The sequence below is a fragment of the Barbus barbus genome, assembly GCF_936440315.1.
Source record: "Barbus barbus genome assembly, chromosome: 3".
Classification (NCBI taxonomy): Eukaryota; Metazoa; Chordata; class Actinopteri; order Cypriniformes; family Cyprinidae; genus Barbus; species Barbus barbus.
Genome location: NC_136731.1, coordinates 15129532 through 15151341, shown reverse-complemented (window position 1 = coordinate 15151341; position 21810 = coordinate 15129532). Strand labels below are relative to the sequence as shown.

At 37.4% G+C, this 21810-nt stretch overlaps 1 protein-coding gene across 3 annotated transcripts; it reads left to right on the top strand.

Moving 5' to 3' along the window:
- The first annotated feature begins 3219 nt into the window (after nt 1-3219).
- LOC306855800 (UBA-like domain-containing protein 2-B) lies at nt 3220-19722 on the top strand. 3 transcript variants are annotated; one of them, XM_079394682.1, is made up of 4 exons: nt 3382-3657; nt 6483-6595; nt 10907-10960; nt 16582-19722. In XM_079394682.1, exons 2-4 carry the CDS (start codon nt 6536-6538, stop codon nt 16936-16938), a joined length of 471 nt encoding a protein of 156 aa, XP_079250808.1. In that variant the 5' UTR covers nt 3382-3657; nt 6483-6535; the 3' UTR covers nt 16939-19722. The 3 variants fall into 3 exon arrangements, with proteins under 3 accessions (XP_079250807.1, XP_079250808.1, XP_079250809.1); XM_079394681.1 differs by lacking the exon at nt 6483-6595 and having other exon boundaries at nt 3220-3657; XM_079394683.1 differs by lacking the exons at nt 3382-3657; nt 6483-6595; nt 10907-10960 and adding an exon at nt 12408-12562.
- The last annotated feature ends 2088 nt before the right edge of the window (nt 19723-21810 follow it).

The following is a 21810-nucleotide window of genomic DNA, read 5'->3' as shown; positions in this document are numbered from 1 at the left end:
GCCAGGTTGATTCATATATTTATTATTATATTTTTTTTTTAAATGGCATAAAACAGGTTAATTTAATGCTACCCCATGTATGTATGTATTTATTTATTATTATTATTATTATTATCAATAATAATCATTTTATTAGTAGTAGTATTTTACATTGGTCTATGTTGGTTTCTGGATTACTATAGTAAGTTTGGTCCTATGTCTGGAAGCCAGTTTGTTTGATAATGATGCTTTGCTTCTCTTTCTCTCATTCAGAGTCAGTCTGTTGACCTGCTGATTGTGAAAGTGCTTGAAGAAGGAGCAGCGGTTGCTTTTGTAGAGTTTCTTTTGCAGGAAAGCACTCAGCCACACTAACAGAGCTCTCAAGAGGACAATCTGTCTTGTATCTTTTTATCTTCCCTCTATGTTACAAATAAAAAGTGCATTCCTTAAAAAAACTCCCCCTTTGCTATCTGAAGAGATGTGCTCAAACTCTTAACACTTATCGCCCTAAATCTGTCCTGAGAGCAAGTTTGAGGTTTATCCCCTTGACTGTCAGTTTCGTTCATTTAAACACATCAATGACTAAACAGGACCGTATAATGTGTCACTTGTGTGGAAACAATCCTAATACGTGCTACACAGTGTTGTTGAATGCAGTCTGACACCTGAACTCTTGTCAAGGAGTCTTTAGACTGTCTCAGTCCCGTTAACAAGCATTGTATTGAGAGTAAAGAGAGCGTTCCTTAAGTCCTTTCCTCGCTTCCATTAGTGACAGTCATGCGTGAAATCACTCTAAACGCATTCCTTATTGTTTGACCCCGACATGTTTGCTTTTAGGTCTGAACTGATTGTTCAAGACCATTTTAGACCTGTTCTTCCTCCTCAAATAATCAACAGGTGGCTTTGACATGATTAACAAACTGAGCAATTTCATAAATTCACACGTTTGAATCAATCTTTTTGTTTTGAGTCTAAAAAGGAAAGCAGTGTCCTGCTATTCTTCAATGGCAAACTGGTCAAAGTTTACTAAATTGTTAATGTTATCATTATCGATGTCTAATTCTAATATGCCAACCCATGCTCTTCAATTGACATTTTAAAAAATGAAAAATGTACATGGTTTTATTGATCATAAGTTGTTTACCACTAGAGAGCGCCATCATACAGCTGCTCACAACTCAGCCTTTGCAATCGGGTTCACCTTTCATAATTTTTATCGATCTATTCATTATTTTATGAAATGTTTTATTTATTTTATTTTAAATCCATTGTTTTATTTGTTTGTTGAGCTATAGATGCTTTCAGTAAACAGGCCTTTAAATGTAATATTAGCCTATAATATTATTAAAGTATTTTCTCATGTTAAGAGAAAAATAGCATTTATTTTAAATAACGAAGCAAAAGTTAAAACATTTGCAAAAATTAATATGGATATGATAAAACAATAGGGTAGCTTAAGTCGGACATGATAAAGTAATGCATTTTATTTCAACTAAAATAGCATTGTTTAAAATACGTTTTAAACAATATACTGTTTAAAATAAACCTGTGGTTACTAGAACATTTGGAAATCTAAAAATCACTGACACACCATGTCGCTTGATTTGATAGACCCTATCCATGCATTTTTGATTTTATGACTTTACTTTTGGGGCCACTTTAATGCATCTTCTCTAAATCACCATACATATGAAAGTCTGAGAAAGATGACAAGAAGAGAGCAAGCATCAGCTCTGAAGATGGTCTAAAGTCTGAAATTGCTGGATGTGGCACAGCCGTACCTAGAAAAAGTTTCCACCAGCCGGCACTGACTTTCTTCTTACATGATTTCTCAGAGTAGATTAATGCAGTTGAAGGTGCAGTTTCTATTGCCTTGCCATATATCCAGCATGCAGTCTCTCACTGCTAATACTTATGTCACTGTATCCTTCTCACAACCAGATCACTGAGTTACAACTCAATACACACAGAACGCAGAAGAAACGCCCAGCTCCATTACATTATAGATAGCCTTCTCCATAACAGGCTTTCTCTGACACCCGGTCTGAATTATTCAGACTCTCAGCTGGGTGGGTTGAAAGAAACTCCTGAATTAATTTCAAAGCACTTGCTAACAAAAGGCCCATTTACACCTGACTGAAGCCTTCATGCTCTTGGGACATAAGGGAAATGAATCAGTCAGTCAAATGTTTTACACATTTCTTTCACTTATTATGTATTTATTTATTTATAATGTAACTATTATTATTATTATGCTGGTCATTTTAATGTATAAAATTGTTTTTTTCTTTACATTATAGTCTAAAGGAGTACAGTGCACAGTATACAATGAGTGTATCCAGTAAAAGCAATGTAAATAGAAATGTTTTCATCATTATTACATTTTGTCTTTGATGGGTATAAAAACAACAACAACAACAAAAAACCATTCAAAAGTAAAAAAAATACTTTCAATGTTTAACCTTATAATATAATATATATATATCTTATAATTTCCCCCCTCTGGTTAATGTTATTTTATTCACTTATTTATTTGTTTAAATAAATGTATTGATTTATTTTTTATTTTTATTTTTTTACTTTCTTCCTTGTATTATTTTTTAGATATTTTGACATTTTTTTCCTATTCTATCTACAGACAGACAGACAGACAGACAGACAGACAGACAGACAGATAGATAGATAGATAGATAGATAGATAGATAGATAGACAGACAGACAGACAGACAGACAGACAGACAGACAGACAGACAGACAGATAGACAGATAGATAGATAGATAGATAGATAGATAGATAGATACACAGACAGACAGACAGACAGACAGACAGACAGACAGACAGATAGATAGATAGATAGATAGATAGATAGATAGATAGATAGATAGATAGATAGATAGATAGATAGATAGATACACAGACAGACAGACAGACAGACAGACAGACAGACAGACAGATAGACAGATAGATAGATAGATAGATAGATAGATAGATAGATAGATAGATAGATAGATAGATAGATAGATATCACTTTGCATAAAAGCGCCTGCTAAATGACTAAATGTAAATGTGATATTTTGTCCTCTATTGTTCTTGATATTCTATAGTTGTGTACTTGTTATAAAGTATTTTGGCATTAATAATAATAATAAAAAAAGAAAAGTTTTCATCCGACCAAATAAAAACGCGACGCTTCCCTGTTATTCTGACCAATGAGAGACCAATGCCGCTCTCTAGCGTCCAACCACGCAGGACGCGTTGTTTTAAATTACGTCGCTTGAGCCGATTGTCCATTAGTCGATGGACCAATGGGACGCCAGTGTGTACTCGCTGTTTTGGCTCCTTAGCCAATCAGAGAGCGCGCTCGGGTTTGTTGTTGGTGATGATGACATGAGATATTTGTTGATACTGGAAGGCGAGCGCGAGCGAGGAGAGGCGTGAAGGAAGAAGGGCCTGGTAGCGACGCTCGCTTTCAACGAACACGCGCGCACATACACACACACACACGCGTCGTACGGAGCTTTCCGTTCACGGGAGTCGCGGAGGAGCGAACAGCGGCGATGTCGGTGAATATGGACGAGCTGAGACATCAAGTGATGATCAACCAGTTTGTTTTGACCGCGGGCTGCGCGGCGGATCAGGCGAAGCAGCTTCTGCAGGCGGCGCACTGGCAGTTCGAGGTAACTCAACCTAACCAGCGATTAATAATCGATAGCACCGTTATCGCGTGTTTTGAGGTGGGCTGTGTATCAAATCCCGGGGATCTGCTCGAGTGTTCGTTCACAGCGCTTTCCCGTCGTGTCGGCTGCATTCACTGCATTATATAAAGTCACGTCGCGTTTGTTTACTAGTAAATGGCGCTCCGTGTTCACTATCTCGGGGTCAGATGGCCAATGTTTTCATTCTGTCGTGAGGGCTAGCCTGCTGTTAGCCGGTCTGACTCCCAGAGCAGCTTTGTGTTTGAATCCACGCTCACTGAGATGATCTGTTTGTGTGATACAGACCAAGACACTAAAACAAAGATGTGTTTTATAGTCGTGTAAATCAAGTCAAAGCTGCTCAGGGAGACTTTGGTTTGATGGATGGATGGGTGAATGTACAGTTGAATGGAGGATAAAGAGATGAACAGAAAGCTGGATGGATTGATGGACAAATATATATGGATAGATAAAGAGTTAGATTGTTACATATATATATATATATATATATATATATATATATATGTATGTGTAAGTATAAGTGCTGTCAAACGATTAATCGCATCCAAAGTTTTTGTTTACATAATGTATGCATGTGTACTGTGTGTATTTGTTATGTGTGTATATATAAATACGCCCACATGCAAGTATATTTTTAAGAACAAGTTTTATATTTTGTTTATATAGTAAATATACTTTAATATAAATGTATACATGTAAATGCAGGTAATATTTTCAAAATATATACTGTCTGTGTTTATATATACATAATAAATATACACAGTACACATACATATATTATGTAAACACAAACTTTTAATTAATCATTTGACAGCACTAATATATTCACATATATTCATGTATTTGGCAGATGCTTTTATCTCCAGTGACTTGCATTAAATTCAGTGTATACATTTTATCAACTCTTACATATATTGGGAATCGAACCCATAACCTTGGTGTTGCCAGCTCCATACTGATTATACACATGCACAGATAAACAGATGGATGGATAGACATTTGATATGACTATAGACATTTACTGAAAATACATGCACACAAAGTCACTCACACAGAGATTTTTATATCAAAGAGTCTAAGAGAAGTACAGCAGTCAGAATATTACCAAACAATCACGGTGGAGGCACAAAAGTGGTACATAAAGAAAAGTATTACATTTCATATCAGTTTGTATTTGATGGTTTATTAATAAGTGTATGCCAGTTTAATGGCAGCTCACATTTGAAGTGTGGTGTGGTTGTTTTGAATGTTTCCTGTAAGGAGGAAGTGTTTGCCACAAACGGACATGCCTCAGAAACGATCTCATCAGCACTGTTGCAACACACTCGACTCAGTTTTTTTATTGAATTCCCTGCTGAAAATGCAGCCAAATGATGATTGTTCTTACTGTGGTATGTGTTAGTAGGTTCGTTGTGTTGATTGTTTGAAATTGTCCAGTTGTTGAGTACAGTACAGTACACACACACACACTGGTTTGACTAGTTAATGTGTGTATTGTTTATAAAGTACACATGCGTTTAGTACGCCAAAGAGTGAGTTGATTCCCTTTAGCTCAACTCTAGTAAGTAGGGTAAAGTTTACTCCACTCAAGACAGGTTGTTTGGACTGGAATACTGCTTATTTTTGAAGAGAATAGTATGTGAATCAGCTTTTATTGATTACTGTAAACATTTCAAACAGTAGTACGCTATGTTGTTGTCACATGGCCTTATTACTTAATTTAGCTAGTGGCATCCAGTTATCTTGCGGATCGAAGTTTGATTTAAAATTATTGCTTTGTTGGGCAGACGAATCAAATAAATAGTCTAGAAAAACTGATGGCTGAAGTGACATTCATTCATGTCACTGGGCTAGTTAAGTTCAGTGCACTGCATTGTGGGACTTCCATGCAGTGTGTTTTGTTGTATAGTACTGGGGATGATTGGAACAAAAAATAAAAAAAAGTTCATTTTTAGCTAAAAATTCAGACTTTTTTTTTTTTTTTTTTACCTCAAATTTTGGACTTTTTTCCCATTATAAATTCAGAATTATGAATAAATGGTAAAAACCTTTTTAATTTCATGGCAGAAACAAGCCTCTACAATGTACTGCATGTTTAAGTAAGGTTTTTTGAGTCTTTGCGAAACTTAAAAAGTATGTTCTATATAGTATGAATGTAATCGAAACATACTGCATTTGTCATGTCTAGGGATCCACTGAATTCTCATCCGAAAATGGCGTTATTGGTTTTTGGCTGAAAGAAAAAAGGCTGAAAATGCGAACTGAATGTATATGTCGTCTTGCCCCTTGTCCTCAGTATTAAAATTTAAAAAATTCAATGTGTGATTATTTTATTGGTTTGTGGTTTTTCATTTCAGATTTGTTAAATTTCAAGAAATTAAAAAGCCTGATATTAATGCAATCAGTTATACAAAAAGTGTTTTTTCAGGATTTCAAGTGCATCCTGATGTTTTGATTTTGGCCCACAATTTTCATTTCGGTGCATCCGTAGTCACGTCTTTGTCAGATGCAGTGTTTCACTGTAATATTTTTTTTTTACTTCTATGAAAGGAGTAAGGAATATTCAGATGCAGCCTAAATATTTGTCTCCTTTGCATAGTACATATGGTATATAGTGCACTAGTTTGCATTAGGGCATACTTGTGTTGTCATAACTGTTGCCTCATACACGTCACTGTGGTTAGTGTTTGGTAACTTTTGCTGGTTTGTTTTTCTTTTTTCGATTGTGAAAGAAAGGAAGTCAACCACACCTTCACTAACAGATATGCTTGTGTTTACATTCCCAGCATTGACGTTCTCAATTCAGCAGTGTTTATCCTGAAGTATCTGCAGCGTCCAGATGGTTTCTCCGATGTATCTCCTTCTGAGCGATCTGTTGTGGCTGCTGGAGTTTAAACAGGTGGTCTAACAGGGTCTCTCTCTCTCTCAGGAGTTGGTAGTAGTGTGATTGATTGTACCAAGTGCATGTCTAGGACAAGTGTCCCCTTTGGATCTCTTATACGATGTATAGCTTCAGTGACAGATGAAGGAGTCAGAGATGTCTGCTCTTAACCTTCTGATCTCATTCTGTGATAACATCAGGATGGAGAGCAGCCAAGGACGGCTAAAGCTTATATGCATGAAAATATCCACACGTTGACCAGCCGTCGGCTGTGCTTTAGTCTCATGAAGCTAGACATTTGATAGTCTCAGCTAGATTTTCCTTATTGTGGTAGCTTATAAACACAACTTAGTTTCCATGGGCTTCACTGAGCATCTTGCGTTCGTTGCGTCTCATGCATCTTTGACAGACACAAGTGGCGTGCTGTTGTGGTAGTAAAACCAAAGGGACATCATGAATTAAACAGTGAAACTGTTACCTAGTTACGGTGGTAAACATCTGTTGTTAGTACTCAGTGTTACTCACCAACCATGCAAACCTATCGCAAGTCAGAACCAAATACTGTAGTGTGGAAAGCCATCAAACCAAGCAAGAAAACGGCACCAGTGACATTTACGAGTATTTGTTGCTATTCTCAGAGCAGTCTCCATGTTACAGTGCTGCGTGGAGCAAAGTGAGCGTGATTCGCTCTAGCAGCTACTGTGTGGTTTCTCCATTTGTCTCTGTCCCTTTCTGCTCATCGCTGACCTGGTTTATTGTGGACGTGCCGTGTGTTGGTGAGATGGCTCTCTGTGGGCTTGTTCTGCACCCGCTTATTCCCACTGGAGCAGCAGAAATCATTCGCAGAGACGCTGGATATGAGACACTGGCTGTGTGTCAAAACCTAGCGGGCTGCCTGCTAGAAATGGGCAATAATCACAATTGTTTTTGTTGATATTGTAATCATGCTTGTAATTTACATGATAATACTTTTGTGGGCCAACTGAATGCTGTATTATTTATGTAGCCTACAAGCTGAAACATATTTAAATGGGAGTATTAGAGTTTTATGCGTTATTAAAACAAGACAGCGACCAAACAACGTCACATTGGTCCTGTTAGCTTTATTAACAAAAGTGTTATTAAGCAAGAATTTGTATTTCGAAATTGATAGTGTCATTGACTGCAGGCCCAAAATAGGGTCGCATTTACAGTTGTTTGCCGAAATTCTGGGAAATCCACATGTAGGTAAAAATTTCTCAATGCATATTTTACATCGGTTCAATGTGATTTCACCATGTTGACCAACAGAAAGCTGCTTGGTTCAAAAGTTGCATCATGCATCACTCTGCTGTTGAACATGGACCTTTTTTTTCTGTGTAATTTCAAAAATGTGGCCATATCTTTACTAAATATGAGCTCGGCACGCAGTTCAGACTCTCATGAATGATTTACACCTTGTCTAGTTTTTATCGATTACAATAGGATTGTTCTAGATTTTTTCCACATTGCTTCCAGTGTATTTACAGTGTGGCCTACATGTGACATGTAACAAATTCAAAATGATTCCAAATGATCCCTGATACTTTTCGCTTTGGTTTTTAAAGCTTTTTGAATGTCGAGTGAATAGAATTCTATCAAGTCAATCAGACTGCTGTTGCATTGTTCAACAGAAATGTCTGTGATTGGTTACAGTGGAAAAACATGGTGTAGCCTACGTAGAAAATTTTGGAGCAATGGGATTAAATCTAAATATGTGACCCTTGACCACAAAACCAGTCATAAGGTACAGTTTTTGGAAATTGAGATTTATACATCTTCTGAAAGCTGAATAAACAAGCTTTTAATTGATGTTATGGTTTGTTAGGACAATATTTGGCCAAAATACAACTATTTGAAAATCTGGAATCTGAGGGTGCAAAAAAAAATTTTTATAAAAGGTATTGAGAAAATTACCTTTAAAGTTGTTCAAATTAAGTTCTTAGCTATGCATATTACTTATCAAAAATTACGTTTTAATATATTTACGGTAGGAAATTGACAAAATATCTTCATGGAACATGATCTTTACTTAATATCGTAATGATTTTTGGCATAAAACAAAAATCGATAAATTTGACCCATACAATGTATTTTTGGCTTTTGCTACAAATATACCTGAACTGCTTATGAAAAAATTGGGTCTTTAGCTTGGGCCCTTTGCGAAATCTGTGTGGGGAAAACTTTCATGCTCATACGAATTTCCCAGTTGCATGGATTCCTATTGAAATGGCTTGAATTTCGGCTGTGGAAATTAAATTTGAAATTGGTCAAATAATGGTCAATTTGACTGCACCTTAAAGCTGTAAGCACCCCACTTCAATCTAAATTTTTGCTACCCAACCAGGCATCAGTTTTGGCCATCGCACTGAGACATTTGTCTCATGAAGCCAAGCCTTTCTGCACAGTCCACATTGACTTCTGCAAAGAGATAATATGCATGTGCACAAGAGTTTACCTCATGGCAGAATGACTTTCAAAGATTCAATCTTCTGAACTTCCAGATCCAGCGATTACAATTTCCGCTGGGAAGAACATTGTTATAACTTGGGAATTTTGTGCCAGACCAATGTAAACCTTTCAACACCTGATTCCCAGAAATCTTAGCCAATCAGAGTACAGCTTTCAAATTTTTCGGGAGCTTCTGGCTAGGGGTCGACCGATATGGAGTATTACAGATCTTATTTTGAACCTTGTGTAAAATGAAAATTAATGTCAAAATTAAGAATAACAAGGGCTCTGACAAAAACTCTCTTTAAATGCTCTTAAATTATTTTATCTGCAAAACGGTTTTGAAAATGACCGATAACCAAAAAATGCTTCATAACGGCGCTGATAATCTGCCAGGTCGATAATCGGTCGATCCACACTGTTGGCCAGTTTTCTGTGCAATATGCATCAGGAAGTGAGCGAGCGGTCCAGTATTACTCTATTGTGGATGGGTAGCTCACCAGGATCACAAGCTGGCCTGTGTGTATTATTTAGCCTTTCACCTCAGGATAGACTCATTGTTAGTGCGGATGCCAGGTTGAGGAATCCTCCTTTAAGCAGTTAGTGCCAGCGTTAACACAATACAGATGCTCTGAGGTACAAGCGAGCGTTGTTTAGAGCCATAACCGTGTGTGTGCAGTAGGAAATGAGCAATAGTCGAGCCCTTGAATGGGAACAGTCTCTGTACACATGACAGTGTTTGGGGGAGGGACGGAGAAGATCTGATCACAAAGAACTCTGTGGTTCTGTAGCAGCGGAAACAATGGCGGATCGGCGAGTTCATCTTGATATGTGTGTCACGTCAAGCCTCAGACATTCCTGCACTCGCCGTGGCTGTTGTTAAACAAAACGAGAGAGCAGGAGAGGGGGAAGGGGCCGGACGGGGGAAGAGAGGGAAATGTTACCAGACGAGGGGTTGAGCGAGAGAAGGCCAGACACACATGTGTTGGGCAATATTTTGACTGTATGTCGAGTTCAGAGAAGCACTGAATCATATTCTGAAACTGGTTTGAAGTGATAGTCTACTCTTAAATGGGCCATTTACATGACACTATTTTTTTCACCCCAAATCTAAATGTTTATTTGAGATAGATTAGTAATTAATGCATGGACCATTTCAGACGCATTAACGTGGAAGTCATCATAGTGTGAACTTCAATATTAGTAAATGGAAACTACAACAAATGTTTGTTTGTTTTGCTTGCCCATTTGCGCCAATTGCAAAAGAAATAATACTGTTCCACCATAAAGAAACTGTCCAAAAGAGGGGGGACAAATCTGGAAATTGATTATGGTGGTAGAAGACAGATTTTTTTTTTTTTTTGTCGTATTTATTTTTTAATGTGTGAAAATTTCTCAGTATGCAAATACTTTTACTCAAATGTCCCAGGTCCCTCCTTCACTGTAAGTCTGTGTTGTTGTTGTTTTTTTTGCTCCATTTATCATCCACTAGACTCAGATCTCCTCAAAAGCTGCACAATATGCGGCATCATTAATTTCAGATGTTCAAAAGTCTAAGCAGTAGCAGTAGCGATGTTTGTCTTGGAAAGGAAAACTGGGAACTAGAATAAATTTTCCACTCTCGCATATTTCTGAGCCTGCATAGTGTATTAGTTCCTAGAATCCTGCACAGATTGCATGACAGTTTAGAAACCCTCATTTAGATGGCAGAGTGCTTGGACCGGTTGACCCGTGCCCGTCACAGTCAGGGAGGAGGGAGCATAGAGCGTTTCCAAACCAGAGTTGTTCTGCTCATTCATGTTGTAACACAGATCCCTCCAGCTCATCCCCATCTCTTTCTCTCTCTCTCTCTTTCCGCAGACGGCTCTGAGCTCCTTTTTCCAGGAGGCCAACATCCCCAGTCATCACCAGATGGTAAGTGCGTTTAGTTCAGAGAGAGATGGAAAAAGAGCAGCGCCGTGTTCAGCATCCTGTCATTGTCATCAGGCAACATAGCATCTGAGAGAATAATGAGGGGCTGGACTTCCTGAAGACCACAGTTATTATTAAAGAGCCTGAAATACACTTATCATGCTAGTCAGGGCTTCTTAGAAACAGTCTTGTTTTTCATGCCCAGTTTCCAGCATCTCTCTGACTCTCAGATGAAATTTAACGTCTCATCCAGGGCATTTTCTGGATGAGCTGATTTCGCAACACAGTTTCAGTAAATGGTCTTAGTCGACTAGGAAGGACGTTTTCAATTATTTGTATTTGCACTGGGTCTTTCTTTCTTACTTTTATGAATAAATACTATTAAAGCAGAATATTATACTGCCTTTTGTTGTTAACTGAAACCATTAAAAACTTTTTTTTTTTTAATTGGAAAAATTGAAAAACTTCAAGAAAAATTAGAAATTTTGGCTTGGTAAGTAACTGATACATAAGTTACTAATTGAAATAAAAGTAAAAGTATTCAGAAATATTTATTTTCAGCACACACACACACATTCGTTCAATACAAAAAATGACAGTGTTTATGTGCACTGTAAAATATCATGGTATTAGCTTCAGCAACATAACATCAAAATACTAAAAAAGTCTCTCATGTGTTTGATACAATAGCATTATTTGTGTGTCTTGTGAAGTTGCAGCCTATGTAGAGCATTTTGAATCTGTCATTTCACTTCTTTATTGTTCAAAAACAGCTAGATGGAGCACAAAGAGATGCTTGTAACTATTTTTAACTTGCCATGCTGTCTTTATGAACACTTATGATGCCAAACTCTGGGGGGAAAAAGGGTTAGATGTGACGCAATGACCTAAGAATTTAGATGACTGTAGCATCGATGCTTTAAAGGGGCTGAATTTAAGAACTCGAGCTTTTAACATGCTGACAGTTTCATCCCCTTTTAAGCAGTCTGGGAAGAATAGACTAGTCGAGTAGCAGAGATTCTTCTACACATCCTGATATGTAGCCTCATAAATCAGCAATTTGAAGATATGCTGGACAAAACCCTTAGTGATAGGAGCAGATCTGACCCAGTTCTTGACCGTTCGATCGGTCATGTGCTCTGGGGCTTGATGAAGTGGTTTTTGGGTCTGCACACACAGACATGCAGCTGTTTTTGAACTTCATGAGATGGCTAAAACACGAGCCTTGCTGTTTCCTCTTTGAAAAAACAGACGTGCAACTGCTGTTCTTCAGTCTGCTGAGGGTTATGCAATATGTTTTTCTTCTCACAAAACCAGTCCCCGTGGACAAGCCGCGATATGATTCTTGCAGTCATGCTGCATTTTAAAAGATTGACGTCAGCCTCCACCCACGACATGTACGTGCCTGAATCTGTGTGTGTGTGTGATTTCTTTTTCTCTCTAGCTGAATGTGAGGGGAGTGCGTTTGAGAAAGGCAGAGGCAGGAAGTCTATCTGTGTTTGTTTTTATTTTGAGAGCAGCCATTACATCATGCAGCTGGGGACCATATATGGGCAAATGGGCGGAGCAAAGACAAGAGCAGGATCTGATTGGATCAGAAGCAATGTATGTGTCAGTGTGTGTATGATATAGATGTTGTCAACAATGAAGTCATTTATAAACACAAGGGACCCATTTCCTGAGGGCCGCAGATGTACATGCTTATGAGTCACTTCCGTTTTGTTCTCCACACAAAATAAATCATATACACTTATTTTTATCTTAAGTGGACTGTTAGTATAAAAGATTTGCTTTAATGATTTCTTTTCCTTCTGAAGGAATAATTTGAGCATTTTACAACACATTTTCCAAATAATTTATTATACAGTAGTTTCCTGAGAATTACAAAATATTTATTTCTGGTAAACTGGGTGAGTTAGTGTCAATTATTAATGTTTATCTGAATTTCCATAAGAACACTTCTCGATGTAAAATGTAGTTTTTCTGTTTAATAATTCCAATAAATGACTATTGTTAATGTTTTAATGTAAAATTAATCAGAACATACAACGTAAGACATACAATGCAAGACATACAATAGTTAGATTAACGTTAAAAAAGTTAAATAATTAAAGGTTTATTAATAATGCATTTGCATAATTACTGTTTGTTGTCAAATTACAACATGGTGTGAATGCAAAACTTTCAAAAAGGTAGTTGGCTATATTAAGATTACTAAAAGAAAAGTCTGACTTTAGAATTATGTAAATGTTGAATTGATTCTAATGGATTTGTGTTTGGTCTAGTCCTGTCGCAATGTTCTAAATAGAACAGAGACAATATTCATTGTTACTTGCCATTTCTTTGTGGAATTTACTAGCAATTTCTGAGTGAAAATAGTTTTAAAGTAAATCCCACACCATTTTTCCAGTGTTAGAGGTCTGTAGTCAGATCATCTGTGGCAGTAGGGCCCAAATTCACGAGTCTGGACCTGTCCTCCTGTAGAGGAACCTGCTGAACTAGGCTGCCCCCTCTTCTCGGCAGCGCCAGGCCTGTTATTGGCACACATCTGCTTTGACTCTCTCTCTCGAGGCGGTGCAGGGCGCCACAGAATGTCCCGCGGGCTTCAAACCAGTCCTCTGAGCTCCTGGCTTCGCCCAGCGCACACTGTTTTGACTGTCTTTGAAAAGAGAGTCTCGTAGCAAAACACTCCACCCTCGAGTGTTCGAGGTTTAAACCGCTCGCTGAAGGCTGTAAACATTCATGCTATTCATCAGCTCAAATCATATATTTACTGCACTGTAACAAAAATACAAGCTGCACTTTACTGCTTTTACTGAGAATTGACCCACTTAACTTCCATTTGTGACATTATTGCTTAACACGTATTGAATCTGGAACATTCCTTTATTATCTGCAATCTCTGTCAGAACTATTTTAAACATCATAACTTGTCTCAGATTTTTAAGCACCTCAAGCAATCTGTAATATGTTGTCATGAAGTATCTGCAGTATTTAAACTACGGATTAAAGGTGTGTTTCCATGTTGGTTTTACCATAATTGTCAGATTCCAACTTGTAAAAAGCATTCACGTCTTCGTCGAACCCATAATTACAATTTACAAAGTTGAGACTTGAAACATCCAAAATGTTTTCAGAAGAAAAATATAGTCGGTCAAATGGATTTGAATGTAAAATGTAGTTAAATAGTATATTAAAATAAGTATGCTATAATATTTAGTAACCTATAGCTTATTGAAATGTTACTTGAAATAAAAAAGTTCAAATAAAATAAAACTCTTTTATTTCAGCTAGTTTCCAAGATAACATTTCTTGATGTACTAAAATAACTGAAACTAAAAATGAATAAGAACTGTACAGGCAACTTATATGAATGACAAAAACAACAAAATGACTAAATCTTCAACCAAAATGAAAATTAAAATGGAAAATATAACAAATAAAAGCTAATTCAAAATATTATTAAAACACTGGCTAAAAGTCCGTTCACACAAAGCACGATAACGACAAAGATATAGTTCTAAAAATCGTTCTCAGTATTAAAGAATAGCAGCGTCCACACCACAAATATAACGATAAAGGCACAGAGAAACAATATCGTTGGAATCACTTTCAGAACGATTTGAACGATAGAAACACTGACAGCCAATCACAATCCATCCTGCTATCACGAGCTCGAGAATTTAAAGCGACAGAACTTTAATACAGTTGCTAAAGTTCAGCAGTAATAAAAATTGATCTTTTTTGCACCAAATAGTATTGATAACAGTATCGGTACCGATAAAATGTAAACGTTACCCATCCCTAATTGTAATAAATTCTTATATTTTTGTTCAACACCACTATTTGTGAGGAAAATAGCTCATTACAGGAAAGAACTACACTATTTTTATAATGGCTAATATGCTAATTTACTTAGCGGTGTTATTACCGTTTAACAAGTAATGAGGTATACACTGAGTGATTGTGAAATGGCCAGCAGATACAAAAACATAAATCAAAATTCAGGGCGTTGCTTAAGATCTGTAGAGGAGTGTAGTTCAGCTGTGTTTTTCCAGACGCAGTGTTTGATAAGCAATGTTGATGTAAAAACCGAGGAGGGTGAAGATGTGACCTTTTGCTGGATGACCTACTTAACAGACGGATGTGTGTTTGTCGCTTTGACCGGCATCAGAGCTGCTCCACCGAAATAAAAGTTAATAAACTCCTCCGCTGACAAACCCTTCCTGCTCCTATATCAGTCACCTGATCTCAGCGTTTTGTGTATGTGTGTGTGGTGGTTATTAAAGGAGACGTTATCAGGAGCTAAAACTGCTGTCAGTTATGTGGCCTACTTTTCGTTCATAACACGATGGCAGAGAGGGGCTGAGAGCTCCTGTGCAAACAAATCTCACGCTTTATGGGAATCATGGGACTGATGCTCAGCACAGTGTTGTTCAATTGTTTGGTCTGTTGTGCAGCGAGCACATCCTATTGTTTAAGAGTTCTAAGTCCCATAATGCTTCATCTTTAGCTGACATATGCATCTGTGTGTGATATGATCATAAACCTCACATGGGACATACAGTATGCTATGAGGCTATTATTATAGTATGTCGTTCACATATTGTAATGCAGCACAAACAGCTCTTTTCAGACCACTTGTGGAAAACTTAATTTTCATTATGTAGAGGTTGTCCAGTCAGTCATAAAAGCCATTAAAGTACAGGAAGCCATCCTGTTTATTATTAAGGGTCAGAGGCTGAGATGCCATGTGAAACAAGATTTTTTTCTTTTCTGGTGCAAGTAATGTCGACTATCATAAGACATATTCTGCCCTTACATGGGTCAATAATGTGACTTATCTGTTAATTTTATTCAAATATAATTCATACCTGTGATCACCTCGAATACACCTTTTCTACAATATGCATGCGTTAATTCCTCTATTAAAATTCATTTTGACATTTCAATTAAAATTGATAATGATTCTGCTGTTCTTAGAAATATATATATATATATTTTTTTTTTTTTTTTTAAGTAAATAAATAATATATATTTAATGTCTTAAGGCTAGATTAATCTGAAAAGGTCAGTAAGTTTCTTAAAATATAATATATTTATATATATATAAAAAATAAAATTATTATCAGCTCAAGTTTAGTTCAGGTTGTAGAATATCGTGATGCAAATCCCTAAAAATAATTATATTTATACATTCGTAATATTTGTTATAAAAAGCATTTATTTATTACTTGTAAATTTCCCTTACACCATACTGTCAAAATAATAAGGAAAATTACTTTTTATTTGTTGATTGTCTTTTGACATTTTTAGGTATTAAATTAAAACATTACTTGAAAATAGTGTCAATTTTTTAAAACCATAGGAAACCAATATAGCAGTATATACAATATAAATACAGAGTAGTGAAATTATATTGAATTTGATTTTATTTTGGTATTTTCCCTTTTAATTTGTATAGTTGTAGTAATTTTCTTATAATTAATTAATTTATTTATTTATATGTATATGCATGTTCATTCAGTGTTTCGTTTTTTTTTTTTTTTTTCAATCTATTGTTATCTAACCAACATAGGATCAAATAAACAGAGCAGTTTTTTTGTGTTTTTGTTTGTGTGCAGATGTGCACTCCACGCAACACTCCTGCCACGCCACCCAACTTCCCCGATGCCATCACTATGTTCTCCAAGCTGCGGACGTCTGAATGCACGAGCGGCAGTGGAGCTTCAGCCCAGGTGTCTATGGCGTGTTCTCCTCCTCCCCACTCCTCCACACAGGGATTTGGGTCTTTCTGGGCCTCCTCGCCCCCCAACCACCAGCCCGTCTGGCTGCCGCCGTCCTCTCCCACAGGCCATCACGCGCTCCATCACCACCACCACCACCATCACATGCACCAGCCACCCACGTGGCCGCCCGTCTCCCAGCCTGCCAACGGCCAGCAGACACCCGTCATTTCAGCCCTGCACGGCCAGAGATGAGACTCTGCGGTGGGAGAGACCGGGCCGAAGGTATAAATTGGGGTGAGGATACAAGGTTTAACGGGGGCGGGAATATACTCTCAGAGACTTTGGATGGCCAAGGGGGAAAGACATGGTACTCTTTCTTTCAGTTTTCTAAAGATGAACAATCTCTCTTCTTTCGGAGATCTCGTTTTGATCTTTTACCTATTGTCGATTTCATTTCTGTCCAAACCTGGGAAGAACCACTATGAAAAAAAAAAAAAATTATGGAACTTATTAAGAGGTGTTAGAGTCCCAAAGAAGCCTCTTTTGTTTCACTATCCAACAACGAAAGAAAGCCACGGAGTCGTCGGCAGTGGACGATCAGGACGAATGTGTGTGTGTGAATCTTCGTTCGTTCGCCGTATTCGGACTCTCCTCCTTTGTAGCGCTGTGTCGGCAACAAGCACTCGCAATAAAACGGCTGACAAATAATAAGACTGAATCACATATCACGGTGGTCGTGCCGTTCTGCATCCCAGGAAGCATCAGGAGGACATTTCTGTATAACTAGTGTCTATTGAGTTCTTAACAGAGGCTGTTATGAGATGATTAATCGCCATTTATTTGTTCGAAATGCACATTTTCAAGTGCGTCGAGTTGAACTTATTCAGAATCAACAAAAACTATTGGTCCAGATATAAATGGAAAAATCAGGAAGAGTTTGCAATAATCCTGGTCAGAAATGTTCTTCTTGTTTGATAAATTTGTAACTTTTAGCATGTAAATCAGGAAAGCTTGTTGTGTTTAAACTAAAATCGTCATGGAGGAATACAGACTCGAGTTCAAAAAAGTGTTTTTTGTTTGTTTTTTTCCCACCCCCCAAGAACTAAAAATGCTAGCAGGCTCTTGTAAAGACCTGAGCGGTCTGATGTTTGGAGGTCCAACTCAGCTCCACCTACCTCAGCTCTAGCCGTGGCCTGATCCTACCTCTGGCGGCTGAATGGGCTCTCTGTGTGAGCTGCTGCGACCGAGGGCTCCAATACCTCACGCTCTCTGCCGAACGTGCTGTGTGAAAGCGATGAGACATCTCCGTGGACGATGACTGATCTGGTGTCACACATTGGCGTTTGTGTTGTACTGATTGTAATATAATCGAGCGGGAAGGCTGACCCTAGATCAGGACATTGATTGGCAGTGGTTTTCTGAGATGACGTGTTTCTATTGTTTCGCATGATGTCACCTTCCCTTCATTCGTTCATCTTAAACTATCACTTTTGCCGTCCTGCGGTTTGAATTCGTGGTTTAGTATGGACCTCAGTCAGGCTGGACGCCATATTTAATGTGAATGCTCTGAGGAGATAAATGTACAAATTTTTTTTTTTTTTCAACATTGTTCTGTTACATCAGTTGTTTAGTTGATGAAACATGCCCCAAAATCTTTTTGGTTTTGGTCAAAATTACTATGTGAATTATTCATAGCAATTAAGCAATATTGCCTGAATTTAAATTTCAGTTTAAGTAAGAATGGATTAATGAACAATGCACACAGGAATTTTTTTTCTGCTTGTTTCATTCTCACACACACACACACACACACACACAATCACTGCTCGTAAAATACATACGATTTTTCACAAAACTTACAAATTCGTACGAGTGAGGTCGTATGAATTTTTACGAATTAGCCACCTAGTAAAATATATATGAATTAGCGTGAGATCGGGTTGGTTAAATTGTACTTATGAGCTTAAATGCAAAGAAAACAATTGTGAACTATTTAAAATGTTCATTTTACGAACTATTTACCCAAATTCATTCTGCTTGCATTTTGTACGTTCTCTGATAAATCATCGCGCTCCGTTTAAGCGCATACAGAATGAATTTGCGAATGTTCAGAAAACCGAACTCGCGTAAATTTTTGTGACAAAATACATCTGTTTGTTCTACTCCTTGTTTACGAAATGACATCCACTGAATAAACTCACAGCTTCCTTCAGTTGTACCAACCTAAATATGGTGTCTAATTCTAACTCTGGTTTATTTTAAGCATTAGCCATTTTGATTTAATCATAGACGGCAACGTGATAGATCAGCTTCTGTGTTTTGGCCCAGAAAATGCATGTGAAATGCGAAAAGTACTCTTGGTTTTGGAAAATGCCACTAGAACGATAATGGCAGGTAATTGTTTGGTCTTCCGCCACATCTGGTGGCTGTTGTTTGCTTTGTAGAAAGACATGTTGGTCTCCAAAGGTTGACAATAAGTGTTTTGTAGCCATCTGGGCAGTAGGTCATTCCTGCTAAGACGATTTCTGTTGAAGTGGTGCAAGAGATGCGAGTCTGAAGTCAAACGACAGTGGCTCTGAAGTCTGGAGTTTGTCTGACCAGTGCCTTGTGATTTTTGAAGTGTCTCCATTTTATTCAGCTGTCGCTCGGTTGGATTCCCATAGCAACAGGGCCAATACTCTCAAATGTCATTCTCTGGAGCGCTGAAAGGCACAAGCATTGATTGTTTGAACAGTTGCGCTGCCGTAGGTCTCAGACCGTCGTGATTCAGTTCTTCGGGGACGTGTTTGTTTAGACTGCGACTGTGATGATCAACATACGCCGTGAGTCATCGAGAGGCAGGAAGATTGACCAGTTCCTTCATCAAGAAAACAAATTCGTTAGCGAACAACCTTTTGTATCGATTTCCCTCCTGTACTGTTTGTTCTTTTCCTTTGTTGAGATTTGTATTTATATGTCTGACAAAAAAGCTAAGATCTGAAACCATTTTGGAGGTCATTGTGTTTTTATTAAGGTCATAATAAAAGATTTAATGACTATTGTGGTTTGTGTTATTTGCCTTGAACGTGTAACAACTAAGTGTGGATTTCTTGCATGCAACAGTAACCCATTTCCAATAATAAGGATTTAGTTTTGTAACTGTCTAGGTATGTTAACACACTCAAGCTGCCCGCTCAACAAACGCACAATTACACGACTGAAACTGGGACATCATTACACAACTTCACATGCTAGCAAGTGTTGATGCAAGCATAATGTCAGCCAAACATGACACCGTTACGAACCCTTATGACTTTCTTCTGAAGAACACAAAAGCAGATGTTTTGAAGGATGTTTACGCTGCTCTTTTCCGTACAGTGAAAGTGAATGCGGCTGGAGCTCTGAAAAGGGAAATTACATTCGTAAAAAGTAATGTTGCGTAAAAAGTTTTAAATCAGTGTGACCGTTTATACAAGAATGGATTCATTAATGATGTACACATGAACAAATTTCTAACAAACATTCATAAATCCATCATTTTGTAATTTGTCACTTTGAATTGAATTTGTGTAAATTTGCGCACATTTAAGTTGTTTACACATTCTTGGTTAAATTGTCATATATGTGTAACTTCAACACAAGCAGAACAGAGTTTTCTACATGGTTTGTAAATCCATTCTCTGTTCAATTGTACCATTGAACATGAACAAAAAAACAAGTTTGATTTAACGACCAGTTTGTCCAAATTCATTAAGCATGAGCAGAATGAAATCGTAAATGTTCATAAACCCATCATACATTACTTTATGGTTTGTGAGGATAAGAAATAAGAATGGTCATTTGGATACAATCAAAGTAAATGCTGATTGGGGTCTTTGAAAAGGGGTGGAAAATTACACAAAAGTAAATGAGGTTTGAGAGATATGCTGTGGATAACTTTCGATTTATGACTTCAGAAGACTTTTATGGTGGTTTATTTTATTTTATTTATTGTGATTGACAGTGCCCAGTATCCGCCCCACATTCACTTTGTATAACAAAGCATTTTGGACATTTTGCACTTAGTAGCTTTGATAAATTAAATATATTATTTTCCATGAAAAGAAACGATTTTGAATTGCAATTACATTGGGAGAAATAATGGCAAGATTGTCATTTCTGGTTAAACCGATCAAATTTCGCATTTACGGTAACATTTTATTTCAATAGTCCACATTCTACTAACAGTAAGTAATTTCACAACTACATGTCAACTAGCAGTCATTAGAGTATTAGTAGACTGTCTGCTTAATATCTACTAACACTTTATTATCGATACATTGTCAACCATATGTAATTTATTTATTTTGTCCGATGAAACCGTGAGTCGGTAATTTGGAAATGACATCTTTGATGCACTACATGAAGTGTGTGGTTTGCACGTTGTAAAATTGTACACTGTGTACCTTTGCATCTGTGACCGCAGATTGTTCTAAAAACAAAATCCAAATTGGAAATGGGGTGGCAATGAAGCTAAACGCACAAGGTCATGAAATGAGTCAATAGTCGCTCCAAACAAAACTTAAAACCTCAGCATTTACATCACTTTAATGCAAGACCTCAATTAAGCTTACGATAAGTGTTTAGTAAATTGACATGTTATACATGCGTAAGATTCAGTGCGAGATAGCTCACTGTAATGGTGACTATGGCGTTAGTTACCACCAGTGCTGTTATAGAAACACTATATTGCCAAAAGTATTGGGAGACCCCCTTCTATTGAACAGGTTTGACTACTTTAGTCATTTTCAGTACAAGTCAGTGTGGAAGAACTTGACTGGTCTACAGAAAACCACCTCTGGTATGACTTTAAATGCAGACCTTGAGCCAAAAACTCATCACTAAAAACCAATGACTTGTACATACACTATATGGACAAAAGTGTTGGGACACCCCCTTCTTTAGAACAGAAAAAGGCTCTTCCAAAACGCCCAACAATGATGGAAACATAATGCATTTAAAAACTGTATTTCCATCTCTGTGGGAACAGTTTTGGACGTGTCTAAAATGACTGTACCCATATATGTACAAGTCATTGGTGCTTGGTCTGCATTTAAAGTCACACCAGAGGTGTTCAGCTGGGATTAGGACTTGGCTTTCTGCAGA

Coding starts and splice junctions, on each gene's coding strand:
- LOC306855800 (XM_079394681.1), top strand. CDS start 3,538: ATGTCGGTGAATATGGACGAGCTGAGACATCAAGTGATGATCAACCAG. Junction 3,658..10,906: donor CGGCGCACTGGCAGTTCGAG/GTAACTCAACCT, acceptor CTCTTTCCGCAG/ACGGCTCTGAGCTCCTTTTT. Junction 10,961..16,581: donor TCCCCAGTCATCACCAGATG/GTAAGTGCGTTT, acceptor GTTTGTGTGCAG/ATGTGCACTCCACGCAACAC.